General features: G+C 67.0%; 2 protein-coding genes across 4 annotated transcripts; both read right to left on the reverse strand.

The window, feature by feature from the left end:
- Positions 1 to 2,538: 2,538 nt before the first annotated feature.
- LOC116435874 (yjeF N-terminal domain-containing protein 3-like) lies at positions 2,539 to 9,755 on the reverse strand. Of its 3 annotated transcripts, none has more exons than XM_032092528.1 (6): positions 9,623 to 9,755; positions 7,217 to 7,325; positions 5,217 to 5,327; positions 5,007 to 5,120; positions 4,271 to 4,421; positions 2,539 to 2,807 (listed from the first exon to the last, which is right to left on the reverse strand). In XM_032092528.1, the coding sequence occupies exons 1-6, from the start codon at positions 9,667 to 9,669 to the stop codon at positions 2,608 to 2,610; spliced, it is 732 nt and encodes a 243-aa protein (XP_031948419.1). In that variant the 5' UTR covers positions 9,670 to 9,755; the 3' UTR covers positions 2,539 to 2,607. The 3 variants fall into 3 exon arrangements, with proteins under 3 accessions (XP_031948419.1, XP_031948417.1, XP_031948418.1); XM_032092526.1 differs by lacking the exon at positions 9,623 to 9,755 and adding an exon at positions 7,701 to 8,167; XM_032092527.1 differs by lacking the exons at positions 5,217 to 5,327; positions 9,623 to 9,755 and adding an exon at positions 7,701 to 8,173.
- Positions 9,756 to 10,407: 652 nt separating this feature from the next.
- On the reverse strand, positions 10,408 to 13,238 carry NDUFA13 (NADH:ubiquinone oxidoreductase subunit A13). The gene is made up of 5 exons (XM_032092540.1): positions 13,098 to 13,238; positions 12,909 to 12,987; positions 12,371 to 12,442; positions 11,724 to 11,793; positions 10,408 to 10,676 (listed from the first exon to the last, which is right to left on the reverse strand). The coding sequence occupies exons 1-5, from the start codon at positions 13,189 to 13,191 to the stop codon at positions 10,557 to 10,559; spliced, it is 435 nt and encodes a 144-aa protein (XP_031948431.1). The 5' UTR covers positions 13,192 to 13,238; the 3' UTR covers positions 10,408 to 10,556.
- Between the last annotated feature and the right edge of the window lie 1,663 nt (positions 13,239 to 14,901).

Here is a 14,901-nt window from a genome sequence, read left to right on the forward strand (position 1 = left end):
ATCCCTGTCCCTGTCCCAATCCGAGTCCCAGTCCCAGTCCCAGTCCCATCCCAGTCCCAGTCTCTATCCCAATCCCAGTCCTAGTCCCAATCCCAGTCCTAGTCCCTGTCCCAGTCCCAGTCCCAGTCCCATCCCAGTCCCAGTCTCTATCCCAATCCCAGTCCTAGTCCCAATCCCAGTCCCAGTCCCTGTCCCAGTCCCAGTCCCAGTCCCAGTCCCATCCCAGTCCCAGTCTCTATCCCAATCCCAGTCCCAATCCCAGTCCCAGTCCCAGTCCCAGTCCCAGTCCCAATCCCATCCCAGTCCCAGTCCCATCCCAGTCCCTGTCCCAATCCCAGTCCCAGTCCCTGTCCCTGTCCCTGTCTCAATCCCAGTCCCAGTCCCAGTCCCAGTCCCAGTCCCATCCCAGTCCCAGTCTCTATCCCAATCCCAGTCCTAGTCCCAATCCCAGTCCCAGTCCTAGTCCCAATCCCAGTCCCAGTCCCATCCCAGTCCCAGTCCCAGTCCCAGTCCCAGTCCCAGTCCCCGTCCCTCCAGCACGGCGATCCAGGACAGGACAAAATTCCCTGATCCCCATCCACACCTCCCCCTTGGCAGGTGCCAGCGGGATCATCCCACCCCGCGCCACCACCCCGCGCCACCACCCCGTGCCACCACCCCGTGCCACCACCCCGTGCCACCACCCCCGGGCTCTCTCCCAGCCCCATCCCCACCCCTTTTCCCCGCTCATTCCCAGCGGGAATCCCAAAACCCCGGGGCAAACCCCACCTTACCTGCGGCCCTGGCAGCGCGCAGGGCTCCCAGCGCCAGCAGCGCCAGCAGCGCCAGCTGTGCCAGCTGTGCCAGCTGTGCCAGCTGTGCCATGGCTGCTCCGCGGGGCGACTGCGGCCGCGGCTGGCGCTGCCCGGCCTTTATAGGGCGCCGGTCCCCCTCTGGAGCTCCGGGAGCCGATTCCTGGAGCGGAGTCAAGCGGGAAGAGGGAGCGGAGCCCTCCCCGAGGCGGCCGCGCTGCTCCAGCCCCGGCGGAGCTCGGAGCGGTTTTGTTTTTGTCGAGCTGCTAAAATTGGATGCGCTCGGGAATGCGGCGGGGAGGGAGGGGGGGAAAAAAAATGGGAAAAAAGGGAAATGAAGGAGTTGATGCGGCCCCTCGAGGTGTCCCCGCTGTGACCTGGCCGCGGTCCCCAAGTGGAAAAACCCCCCCGGGATGGGCGGTGACAAAGCGGGGACCCCCCCACGGGAAGGTTGGGGATGTCGAGGAGTTTCCCAAATCCGCCCCTCAAATTCTGCCCTCCTCAAATCCCCTTTTTTGTCCCAAATTCGGCGCTGGGATCTGGGAGTTCGCCCTCTGGAAGGGGTGCTGGGAGGGATTGGAGGGTGCTGGGGTGGACTGGGATGGGCTGGGAGGAACTGGGAGTCCCCCAGCTCTCCCAAATCGCCCCATATTCCTCATTTATCCATCATTGAAATCTGGGAATTCACCCTCCATGAGGGGCACTGGGAGGGGCTGGAGGATACTGGGATGGACTGGGATGGACTGGGAGTCCCCCAGCTCTCTCCCAAATTCCTGCAAATCCCCCCACACGCCTCGTGTATCCCCAATCCATCACCAAAATCTGGGGATTCACCCTGATTTTGGGGCACTGGAGGGACTGGGAAGGGCTGGGGGAGATGTGGGATAAATGAGGAACCCTCTTCCCAAAGACTGGGGACATCCCAAAATCTCCCAAATCCGCCCCCAAATTCTCCCTCTTCCCCTTTTTATCCCAAACCCATCAGCGAAACCTGGGAATTCGCCCTGGTTTTGAGGCACTGGAGGGACTGGGAAGGGCTGGAGGAGATTTGGGATGAACGAGGAGCCCCGGCCGGCGGAAATCCCGGCGCATTCCCGGCATTCCGGCTGCGCCGAGCCCCCCGGGGCGGGAGCAGCTCCCGGGGCTGGGCCGGGGTCACGGACACCCCGTCCCTGCTGGGACAGAGCGGACAGAGCCCAGTGGTGGCTCGTCACCGTTAGTGACAACCCCCACGGCTGCTCCAGTGTCCCTTTCCCGATGTTTTTGTGGGATTTCAGCCCCACGGGACCCCGACAGCCGCCACTGTCCCCATGGATGGGTGACAGGGGTGGTGGCACGGCTCTGTCCCCAACAGCGCCGTGGTGACACCCCCAGGGGACACACAGGGGGTCAAGATGGGCCTTGAACCGAGTCCCAGCACAAACCCCAAACCAAACCCCACCGAGGTCCCCCTGGCCCCGGCCCCAGACAGACCCCGAGAGCCGCCACTGCCCCCATGGATGGCTGAGAGGGGATGTCGCACGGCTCTGTCCCCAACAGCCGCGTGGTGACACCTCCCGGGGGGTCGAGCTGAGTCCCCGAGCCTTGAACCGAGTTCCAGCACAAACCCCAAACCAAACCCCGAACCAAACCCCGAACCAAACCCCAAACCAAACCCCACCGAGGTCCCCCTGTCCCCATCCCCAAACGGCCCCCACTGAGGAGCCACCACCGCTTCATTTGGGGGTCCCAGGGCCACCAGCGCTTTATTTGGGGGTCCCAGGGCCACCACAGCTTTATTTGGGGGTCCCAGGGCCACCAGAGCTTTATTTGGGGGTCACAGGGCCACCACGCACTCGGTGCCGGGGTACTCGGGGGGGTTGAGCTCGAACTTTCTCTGCACGTCGTAGGGCAGGAAGCGCCCGGCCACGAAGTGCTGCCGGCCCAGGAAGCGCCGCGCGCACTCCTTGGGGGCCGCCAGCGACACCAGGACATCGGGGCTGATCCCACCGCTGCCACCCGCCTCGGCTGCCCACCCTGCGGGGACACGGACACGGGTGGCACCGGGGGCACGTCCCACCCTGAGGGGACACGGACACGGGTGGCACCGGGGGCACAGCCCACCCTGCGGGGACACGGACACGGGTGGCACCGGGGCACAGCCCACCCTGAGGGGACACGGACACGGGTGGCACCGGGAGCACAGCCCACCCTGCGGGGACACGGACACGGGTGGCACCGGGGGCACGTCCCACCCTGAGGGGACACGGACACGGGTGGCACCGGGGCACAGCCCACCCTGAGGGGACACGGACACGGGTGGCACCGGGGGCACAGCCCACCCTGCAGGGACACGGGTGGCACCGGGGCACAGCCCACCCTGAGGGGACACGGACACGGGTGGCACCGGGGGCACAGCCCACCCTGAGGGGACACGGACACGGGTGGCACCGGGGCACAGCCCACCCTGAGGGGACACGGACACGGGTGGCACCGGGGGCACGTCCCACCCTGCGGGGACACGGACACGGGTGGCACCGGGGGCACAGCCCACCCTGAGGGGACACGGGTGGCACCGGGGCACAGCCCACCCTGAGGGGACACGGACACGGGTGGCACCGGGGGCACAGCCCACCCTGCGGGGACACGGACACGGGTGGCACCGGGGCACAGCCCACCCTGAGGGGACACGGACACGGGTGGCACCGGGGCACAGCCCACCCTGAGGGGACACGGACACGGGTGGCACCGGGAGCACAGCCCACCCTGCGGGGACACGGACACGGGTGGCACCGGGGGCACGTCCCACCCTGAGGGGACACGGACACGGGTGGCACCGGGAGCACAGCCCACCCTGAGGGGACACGGACACGGGTGGCACCGGGGCACAGCCCACCCTGCAGGGACACGGGTGGCACCGGGGGCACGTCCCACCCTGCGGGGACACAAGAGAGTGGCTCAGGGATGACCTCAGGGGACACGTCCCACTCCGTGTGACCCCACAGAGCGGCTCAGGGGTGACCCCGGCGTCCCGCTGCTGCCGTGGGGGGGGACAGGGAGGGCACGGGGAGGGCACGGGGAGGGCACGGGGACCGGGTCCCCTCGGGGCACCGCCACCGTCCCGGCCCCGGGCGGGGTTTGTGCCGGCGGGGATTCACCCGCGGCCGTGCCAGGCGCTCCTGTTTTGCTCCCGCGGGCCCGGGGGGGGGGGGACACGGGTGATGACAATCCCAGGCCTGGCCAGCAGACACGCGGCTGTTTGGGAATTACATCATGTCTCGGGCCGGGCACTTTGTTATTTCCCGTGGATGCCCCGATCCCGCCTGGATCCTCGGGGGGAGCCACGGGGGGGGTGCTCCGGGGATGTCCCCACCCTGCCAGGGCCACCGCGGGGGCTCCGGGCGCTGCGCCCGGGGTGACACCGCCGTGGGCGCCGTGACAGCGGCGTGGGAGGAGCAGCGAAGGACGGGGGAGGGGAAGCCGAGTGACACCGGGAGCACCTGAGGGGACATCCAGGCTGACGATGGGGATGCGGATGTGCTTGAGGGTGGCCAGGATGGCCGCGCACGGCTCTGTCCCCTCGGCCACCTCGGCCTCGGCTCCCAGCACCGCGTCCACCACGGCGTTGTAGGCGTCGTTGATGAGCTGCACCTGGAGGCGACAGCGACACGCGGGGGTGTCCCCGTGTCACCCCAGCCCGGGGATGCCGTTCTCCTGTCGGGACCGAGCTCGGCTTGCCAAAAAAAAAAAGCCCCCCCAAGTGGAGCGGGAGCGAGGGAGGGGAGGGGCCGCGGGGCGCGGTGCCGGAGCAGAGCCCGGCACGCCGAGACGCGCGGCTCGGGCCAGGGCAGCGATTTTGGGTCAAATTCCTCCCGTCCCGGGGCCGGCGGCTTCCAAAAACAACAGAGCCGGTGGCTGGCGGCGGCCGCCGCTGGATTTCATGGCATCCCCGGGCTCCCAGCAGCGCCGGGATGGGGCGGGGAGGGGGGAAAAGGGAAGGAAAAGAGGGATAAACTCTGAGCTGGGGGAGGGGGATTTTGAGGGATTGCGGGATTTCGAGGGAGGGAGGAAAAGGGGAAGGAAAAGAGGGATAAACTCCGAGCTGGGGGAGGGGGATTTGGGGGAGTCGGGGAGGGAAAAGAAGGAAGGAAAAGGGATAAACTCCGAGCTGGGGGAGGGGGGAGTTGGGGTTTTGGGATTTGGGGGATTTTAGGGTTTCGGGGCTTGGGGGGTCACCTCGGTGGGCAGGTAGGACAGGAAGGGGATGTCCATCTTCTCGCACTGCGTGGTGAAATCGCGGTACAGCGGGTCCGGGGAGCGCTTGGGGTAGAAGATGGTGGGCTCGTAATCCTGCGGGAAAAGGGGAGCGGTGGGAGCCGGGCTGGTCGGGATGAAGGGGAGGAGGAGGAAGAGGAGGGTGAGGGGGGCAGGGAGGGGGGTACCCACAAAGCTGCGGAGGTGGCGAGCGCACACCAGCCCGATGGCCCCGTTCTGCGCCGGCCCGCACACCACGAGCACCGTGGGCTGCTTCCGCGGCAGCGACGGCAGCGGGAACGCCTGCGGGGGACACGGGGGCGGCGCGGTGACACCGGCACACGGCACCCAGGGACAGGGCAGGATGGAGGTGGCACATGGAGCAGGATGGAGGTGGCACCCAGGGCAGGACAGGGATGGGATGGGATTGATGGGAGGGGATGGGGTGGGATGGGATGGGATTGATGGGAGGGGATGGGGTGGGATGGGATGGGATTGATGGGAGGGGATGGGGTGGGATGGGATGGGATGGGATGGGATGGGATGGGATGGGGTGGGATGGGGTGGGATGGGGTGGGGTGGGATTGATGGGACGGGATGAGATCCATGGGATAGGAAGGGATCCATGGGATGGGATGGGATTGATGGGATGGGATGGGATTGATGGGATGGGATGGGATTGATGGGATGGGATTGATGGGATGGGATAGGATGGGACGGGATTGATGGGATGGGATGGCATCCGCAGCAGGACTTGGGGGGCACCCGGAGCGGGATGGAACAGGGGCTGGAGCGGGATGAGGATGGTGCCCGTACTGGGATGAGGATGGTTCCAGCGGTGGGATGATGATGCCCACAATGGGATGAGGATGGTGCCCACGGTGGAACGCCAACAGCGCCCAAGGTGGGATGGGGAAGATGCTCTGTGCAGGATCGGGATGATGGGATCAGGAAGATGCCCATGGTACCATCAGGGAGATGCCCCGGGTGGGATCAGGAAGATGCCCCGGGTGGGATCAGGGAGATGCCCCGGCCGGGCTGAGGACGCTGCCCGGGCCGGGGCCGTGCCCGCGGCCCCCCCCATCCCGCAGGGAGGCGGCCGCACGCTGCACATTCCAGGATCCCGCTCGGGGAGGGAGGGAGGGAGGGAGGCTCTGTTTATCCATTGACGGATTTTTTCCTGCTCACGGATCCTGGCTCCAGGGCCCATCCCCAGCGCCCGGAGCGGGACACGGCCCTGGTAGCCCGGCCCTGGCCCTGCCCCGGCGCCGGCCAGGAGCCACCTGGCACCGGGCACGGGACAGCGGGGACGCTGCGGGGACACCCCGGGGACACCACCGGAGCTGGGGTGTCCCTGAGGAGGAGGAGGAGGATGCTGAGCCCCAGGTGGAGTCGGGGATGCTGCCACAGCTCCAACACCAAAATACTTCCCGTCCTCGGGCAGCGCTTGGAGCGCGGGAGGGCAGAGGCAGCGCCGACGGAAAAGCTGAGGCAGGAGCGGAGCTCTCGGCCCCGAGGCACAAAGCTGCCCTTGATGCTGCTCCTCCTCCTCCTCCTCCTCCTCCTCCTCCTCCTCCTCCTCCTGCTCCTCCTGCTCCTCACATCCCGCACGAGCACCGGGCGATCCCAGCCACAAGAGCATGGCCAAGGCACGGGGACACCTGGGGACCTCTGGGGAACCCCAATCGCCCCCTCCCTGACCCCCCAGGAAGGGCTGAGCATCCCCCTCCCCATGGGGACCCCAGCCCCGGTGAGGGGTCCCCAGCCCCGGTGCGGTGTCCCCAGCCCCACTGAGGTGTCCCCAGCCCCACTGAGGTGTCCCCAGCCCCGGTGCGGTGTCCCCAGCCCCGGTAAGATGTCCCCAGCCCCGGTGCGGTGTCCCCAGCCCCGGTGCGGTGTCCCCAGCCCCACTGAGGTGTCCCCAGCCCCGGTGCGGTGTCCCCAGCCCCACTGAGGTGTCCCCAGCCCCACTGAGGTGTCCCCAGCCCCGGTGCGGTGTCCCCAGCCCCACTGAGGTGTCCCCAGCCCCGGTGCGGTGTCCCCAGCCCCGGTGCGGTGTCCCCAGCCCCGGTGAGGTGTCCCCAGCCCCACTGGGGTGGTCCCCAGCCCCGGTGAGGTGTCCCCAGCCCCGGTGCGGTGTCCCCAGCCCCACTGGGGTGTCCCCAGCCCCACTGGGGTGTCCCCAGCCTCACCTTGGTGACAGCCACGGCACAGGCGTGTCCCCAGATCTCGATCAGCTGCTGCCGCCCGAAGCGATAATCCTCCAGCAGCTCCTTCTCCATGGCCTCCGCCTCCGCCTTGCTGGGGAGGGACAGCCCCCGGTGAGGACAGAGGGGACAGAGCTGTCCCCACACCCCCCCCCCCCCCCCAGAGGATTTCTGACCCCGCTCCACCCCCAGGGACGGGATTTGGGGACACCGGGCGAGCGCGCTGGGGACGCGGGGTGGGCACGGGCGGTGGCCCCGCGGTGGGGACGGGCACGGGCGTCGCACGGGTGTCACACGGAGGGGACGGTGACCCCACGGGCCGGGCTGGAGCCGCGCTCGGCACGGCCCTGGCGGCGGCCCCGGGCCCGGTTACATAAAAGGGAACAAAGCCGCGCTTGTTCCGCCGCCGCCGAGCCTGGAGCTGGCAGCGCCCGACGCGACAATAATTGCTCACATCTGTTGGCTTCACCTGCGCGGGTGGAACCTGGGCCGCCTCCAGCGCCCGCCGGGGCCGCCGGGAGGGAATCTGAGCCCTCCCGGGAGCCGGGCCGGGGCCGGGATCCCGGTGGCACCGGGGGAACCGAGCGGAGCTGCGGGGCTCCGGCCCCCGCCCTGCGCCGGTCTGGGGGAGCCGTCACACCCCGCCCAGAGGCAGCACCGGGAGGGGACCCGGCACCGCCACGGGGGAGGTGGAGGGGGCCGGGTTGGGGTCCTGGGTTTTGGGTTCCAGGCTGTAGGGTGGTCCCAGCCCATCCAGGCTGTCCCCACGGACCAGCCCAAAACCCCCTTGGGTGCAGCATTCCCTGCTCATTCCACCCGGCCCCCAGCAAGATCCCGGTTCCCCCATTCCCACATCCCATCCCTCGGCTGTGCTGATAAACCTGCCAGAAAAATCCCATCCCATGGATCCCATCCCATGGATCCCATCCCATCCCATGGATCCCATCCCATCGCATCCCATCGCATCCCATCGCATCCCATCGCATCGCATCCCATCCCATCCCATCCCATCCCATCCCATCCCATCCCATCCCATCCCTGTCCCCAATCCTTTGGTGCCCTCTAGTGAGTCCCAGCCCTGTCCCAGCCCCACACGGGGGGATCCTGGGGACAAAACGGGGGTGGGGACGGGGTGAGAAAGGACCGAGCGGTGCCCGGAGCCCCTCTCGCGGCGAGCGGGGGTGGCCGGGGGTGGCCGGGGGTGGCCGGCACAGCTGTGTTGTCCCTCGCCCAACAAAAGCCACGTGCGTGACACAATTCCCGCGTCCGTTCCCGGGGAACATTATCCATTATCCATTATCCGTAATCGCTGCTGGCAGGGGACACTCCTGGCCCGGCCCGCGCTGGCTCCGCGGCTCTGGCAGCGGCCCCGGGGCGGGGACACGGCCGGGGCTCCCCGGGAACTGCGGCCCCGCCCCCGGAACGCTCCGGGATCGCCTCCAGCCCTTCCCGCTTTTCCTGCGGGATTCGCAGCTCGGCTTTGCCGGAGGGGCTGCAACGCTGCTCCCAGTGCGGCCCAGTTCAGCCCAGTCCAGCCCAGTTACTGGTGGCTCCCGGAGGGGACAGGGAGTGGCCGGGTGGAGGAGGAGGGAGAAGAGCCGAGGGATGAGAGGAGAGGATCCCTCCGTGTCCCTTCCGTCCGTGTCCCCTCCCGCGTCCCCGCAGCCCCAGGAGCCGCAGCCCGGGCTCTGCATCCCCGCTCCGTGTCCCGTCTGCATCCCGGTCCCGCATCCCGGTCCCGCATCCCGGTCCTGTATCCCAGTTCCACATCCCAGTTTCCCACCCCAGCTTCCCATCCCGGTTCCATATCCCAGTCCCGCATCCCAGTTCCGCATCCCAGCCCCACATCCCGACACTTTATCCCGGCTCCGTGTCCACCTCTCCACATCCCGGCTCCGCATCCCAGCCCCGTATCCCGATCCCATTCCCCGTTCCCGTTCCGCCGCCCCCACCCCTGGCACAGCCCGGCCGCGGGACCCCCCAAGTCCCCGCCGGGTGTCCCCGCTGTCCCCGCTGTCCCCATCCCGGGGTCCCGCCGGCTCCCCCCGCTCCTCTCCCGCCGCCTCCCGGAGCATCCCCGCCGCAGCCATGGAGACCCGGGATGCGGTTGCTCCGGCAACGGCGGCTCCGTGGGTACCGACCCCCCCCAGCCCCGGGGGACGCCCGTGGGGACCGGGACCGTGCCCGCGGGTTCCGCGAGCAGCGCGGGGGGGCTGGAACCGACCCGAGGCGGCTCCCGGGGCAGCGGGGGGGGGGGGGGGTCCCGTTCCACCCCCGCGGGGTCCCGGCACCGGCGACCGGGGCCCGTCCCGGGGTGGCCCCGGCTGAGCGGCACCGCCCGGAGCTGCCGGTTCTGCCGGGGGGGCTCCTCGGAGGGACCCCCGCGCTCACCTGAGGTACCGGGGCGGCTCCCGGGAGGGGCAGGACGCGGAGCTCATGGCGGGGAGCGGGACGGGAGCGGCGGCGGAACCGAGCCCTGGGCAGGACCGGAGCCGGCGGGAGCGGCGCGGAGGCTCCGGTTGGACCGGAGCCGGTGGGAACGGCGGCGGCGCGGAGCCTCCGGTCGGATCGGATCCGGTGGAATCTCCGCGGAGCCTCCGGTCGGACCGGAGCCGGCGGCTCCGGCTGCTCTGGATCCCTCGGGAATGGCGAGGATCCCCCGGCCAGAGCGGGGCCGGCGCTCGGCGGTGCCGCCCGCGGGGAGGCGGCTCCGGTGCCCCCGCCCCGCTCCCGGTCCGGCCCCGCTCCCGGGAATGCTGCCCGCGATTCCCACCCCCGGGAAGCGGAAAGGGATCAAAATTGTTTGGGAATTCTGGTGTTAAAATCCCCCAAACCGGCGCTTTTCCAGCGGGATCCGCATCCCCGGGATCGGGGGTGGCGGGGGACACGCGGGGAGCGGGACAAGGACACGGCCCCTCCCTCCATCCCACATTCCCAGCCCGGATTCCCAGGAAAGCCCCCCCGGGAGCTGCCGAATTCCAGAGAGACGGACAGGGATGTCCAGGATCCAAGTGGCTCCCAATCCCACAGGGGGGGGATCCCAATTTCCAGAGGGGAATCCCAATCCCAAAGGGGGGGAATCCCAATTTCCAGAGGAGGGAATCCCCAGCTCCCAGGAGGTTCCCAACCCCAAAGGAGGGTTCTCAATTCCCGAGAGGGAGGGGGGGGGGTCCCAATCCATTTATTTATTTATTTATTCATTCATTTATTAACAAGAGTTATTATTAATGAACAGGAGTTGGAACAGGCTGGGGATGAGGGAAACAGCCTGGGAAGCGACAGGAAAAGGGGGAAAAGCCTGGGAAAAAGGTGGGATTCGGGGATTTCAGACGTAGTTCTGCAGCCCGAACCGCTCCCGGTTGAGGTCGGCCTTGGGCCGCAGGAAGTAGAGCTCGTCCTGCGTCGGGGGCACCCAGCGATCCGTGTGGAAGCAGGATTCTCCCACCTGGAAAAGCGGGAATTGCGTCGGGAACTGCGCTGGGAAGTGAGGGAGGAGCCACCCCGGGGCAGGATCTGCGTCCCTCCAAGCCCCGCTCCCAGCGGGGTTCTGGCAGCCTGGAGGGATCCCAGATCCATGGGGATGGAGGGAGGGAGGGATGGAGGGAGGGATGGATGGAGGGATGGATGGAGGGATGGATGGAGGGATGGAGGGATGGATGGATGGATGGAGGGATGGATGGAGGGATGGATGGAGGGATGGATGGATGGAGGGATGGATGGATGGATGGATGGAGGGATGGATGGATGGATGGAGGGATGGAGGGAGGGATGGATGGAGGGATGGAGGGAGGGATGGAGGGATGGAGGGAGGGATGGAGGGATGGAGGGAGGGAGGGAGGGATGGAGGGATGGAGGGATGGAGGGATGGATGGAGGGATGGAGGGAGGGAGGGAGGGATGGAGGGATGGAGGGATGGAGGGAGGGATGGAGGGATGGAGGGATGGATGGAGGGATGGAGGGAGGGAGGGAGGGATGGAGGGATGGAGGGATGGAGGGAGGGATGGAGGGATGGAGGGAGGGATGGAGGGATGGAGGGAGGGATGGATGGATGGAGGGATGGAGGGAGGGATGGAGGGATGGAGGGAGGGATGGAGGGATGGAGGGAGGGATGGAGGGATGGAGGGATGGATGGAGGGATGGATGGAGGGATGGATGGAGGGATGGAGGGAGGGATGGAGGGATGGAGGGATGGAGGGAGGGATGGAGGGATGGATGGATCCCATGGGATCCCAGCGGGGCAGCCCCCGTGTCCTCCTGCCCATATTCCCACTGGCAATCACGGGAACCGTCCAAGCCAGGATCCCATGGAGCCAAATCCCTGGGGATGGAGCTGGATCCCATGGGATCTCGTGGAGCCGAATTCCTTGGGGTGGATGGATCCCATGGGATCCCGTGGAGCCGAATTCCTTGGGGTGGATGGATCCCATGGGATCCCAGAGGGGCAGCTCACCCCCCCTTTCTCCTGCCCCTTTTCCCAGCGGGAATCACGAACCTTCCAGCCAGGAACGTCCTTCATGATTTTGGCCTCCTCCTCCAGGTTCTCCCGCAGCATCCGGAGAGTTCTGCGGGAATGGGCATGGAAAGGGGGGTCCCAATCCCAAGAAGGGGGGTCCCAATCCCAAAGGGGGGGTCTCCTATCCCAAATGGGGGTTCCTGGTTCCCAGGGATGTTCCCAATTCCAGGGGGGGGTTCTCAGTCCCAGGGGGAGTTCCCAATCCCAGGGAATGTTCCCAGTTCCCAGGGGGGGTTCCCAGGGATGTTCCCAGTTCCCACAGGGGGTTCCCAGTTCCCAGGGACGTTCCCAGCTCCCAGGGGGGGGTTCCCAGTTCCCAGGGACGTTCCCAGTTCCGGGGGGGGGGTTCCCAGTTCCCAGGGATGTTCCCAGTTCCCGGGGGGGGTTCCCAGTTCCCAGGGGGGGTTCCCAGGGATGTTCCCAGTTCCCACGGGGGGTTCCCAGTTCCCAGGGACGTTCCCAGCTCCCAGGGGGGGGTTCCCAGTTCCCAGGGATGTTCCCAGTTCCCAGGGATGTTCCCAGTTCCCGGGGGGGGTTCCCAGTTCCCAGGGATGTTCCCAGTTCCCAGGGATGTTCCCCATCCCAGGGGGGGTTCCCAGCCTCCCCAGGAGTTCCCGTTCCCGTACCTGCGGTCGGACTCCGCCTGCAGCAGCGGCATCAGCGCGATGCGAGCCTCCAGCTCCTCGATCAGCAACCGCCTGCGCCGGGAGCGGGGTCAGGGGCACTGGGAGCGACTGGGAGCGCCCTGGACGGGACTGGGAAGGACTGGGGGAGTCTGGGGGATACTGGGAAGGACTGGGGGGGTCCCGGGGTGCAAGGGGAGAACTAGAGGGGGATGGGGAAATTTGGGGGGAATCCGGAGCGCGGGGGAGCACCGGGGGGACGGGGAAGGGACGGGGGGCGCTCCAGGGGTGAACTGGGACTGGGGGGACTGGGAAGGGACGGGAAAGGTCCTGGGGGAGGCGGGGGCACTGAGGGGTCCCGGGGGGCACTGGGAAGTGCCATGGGGCACTGGGGGGGTTCCAGCGGCACTGGGGGCACCGGGAAAAGCCCATCCCGGTGCCAGAGCCCCAGCGGAGCCCCGGGCGGAGGGAGAGCCGGGGATCATCCCCGGGATAACCGGGAATGGGCTCGGGATGGCCGCGGGGAGGCTCGGAGCGTCACCTGCGCTCGCGGTTCCACTTGATGAGGGTGTAGTAGCCCAGCAGGAGGCTCCCGATGCCGAGCGCGAACAGGCTGTACCCTGAGGGGAGCGGGGCGGGCGCTCAGCGCGGCCCCGCGCGGCGGCCACGGAGAGCCCGCACGGCCCCGCTCCCTCTCCCGCGGCTCCTCCGCGGCTCCCCCCGGGCGCACCTGAGAGGCCGCGGCGCGGCAGGTGCCGCTTGTAGTCGATGGGGCCGTACCCGCCCGGCGGGGCCATGTCCTGCTTCACCTTCGGCGCCGCCATCGCGGCGCTCCCCGATGACGTCACTGCGCCGCGCCGCCCGCCCGCCCAGTTCCCGCGCGCGGGAAACTCACGTGGCTGCACCACGTGAGCGGCGGGGCCGCCTCTTAAAGGGGCAATGCTGGGAGTGGGGCCCGCAATGGGGGGGGGGGACATTGGGGTCACCTGAGCCCCCCCCCAAATCCCGAGGGTCCCGCCAGGAGCAGGGAAAGGATCCCCGGGAGCCTCCGGAGGCTTTTCCCATCTCCAGGTGAACATTCCCGGCCCCCTGCGCCCCAGGAGGGTTTTCCAGCCCCGGCTCTGGATCGAGGTCGCCGTGTCCCGGCTCTAATCCCGCCCTAATCCCTGGGATCGCCGGGATTTAGGGATTTGGGGGATGGTGGGAGCCCCCCGGGGTGGGGATACTCGGGAATGGGCTCCCGCTCCCAGCCTGGAGCAGGGGATTCCCGGGAAAACTGTGGCTGTGCCATCCCTGGAAGTGTCCGAGGCCACACTGGAGGAACCTGGGATGGTGGGATTGGATGATCCTGGAGGTTTTTCCAAACCCAAACCCTCCTGGGATTCCTGGGGAAGTCGTTATTCCACAGCTGGCGAATTCCCTGAATAACCTCCATCCTTGGGAGCGGAATTCCTGGTGGAAATATTCCGTAGGAAACAATTATTGAGGGTTTTGGTCAGCACCGGCTCAATATTCCCGACCAATCCGCCCGGGAATTGGGAGAGGATTTGGCTGATTCCAGGATTCATTCCCATCCCATCCCGGTTTCTTCCAGTCTGGGATGGCCAATCCCACATTTCCCCAGCCCAGGAGCAGGGATCGGGAATGAAATCCGGCTTTGGAATATTAATAAACCTCAAATTTGGAAAGATTTTCCAGGATTTTAAAGGATTTTATCCCTTTCCCCTTTATTCCCCGCACCCGGAGCAGGTGACAGGAGTCAGGAGCTGAGGGAATTCCTGCTGGATTTTATGGGATGTTTTTGGGATGCGTTTGTGGGATCAAACAGGACCCTGGAGCCTCCTTGGGAACGGGGGATCCCCTCTGGCTTTTCCATAGGGAAGGATCGGCCGCAGCCGATGGGAAATGGGAATTGAACGGGATTCCAGGAGCGATCCGAACCCTCCCGGCTCCGGATGCGACGGCCAAAGTGCCTCCTCTTCCTCCTTTCTCTTCCCAGTTCCCAAATCCCGGATTCCCAGGCTCTCCATATCCCAACACAACCCTGACCTGGGAATTCCCAGCACGGATTTTCCCAGGAATTCCCAAACCAGCCCAACAAAGTGACCTTGGAGGGTTCGGAGGAGACACCCAGGATGAGGATTCCCATCTTCCAGCCCTCAATCCATAGGAAAGGGATGCATTCGGGATCTCCGTGTCCATGGAGTCGGTTCCGTTTTCCAGCAGTTTTCCACAAGGAGGGGATCCAGAGTTTTCCTCAAGGATCTTCCTCGGTTGAAAAGCGTTCGAGGAAATGAATTCAACGCGTTCCCAAATTCCCGATCTCCCCAAAAATCTGGGATTTTCCAACGTGGAAGGTCAGAAGCGGCCAAAGAAAACCTCCCTGGAGAGCGTCCAACGCTTGGATCGGCGGAGGGTTCGGATCCGAGGTGATCCTGGAATATCAGGCGGGAACGGGAAAGGGGGGGACGCTCCCGCCTTGCTCCCGGATCCCGTTGGATTGCGGTGTCCCGGGAAGGGGCCGTGTCCATCCT

The sequence above is a fragment of the Corvus moneduloides genome, chromosome 28, assembly GCF_009650955.1.
Source record: "Corvus moneduloides isolate bCorMon1 chromosome 28, bCorMon1.pri, whole genome shotgun sequence".
Classification (NCBI taxonomy): domain Eukaryota; kingdom Metazoa; phylum Chordata; class Aves; order Passeriformes; family Corvidae; genus Corvus; species Corvus moneduloides.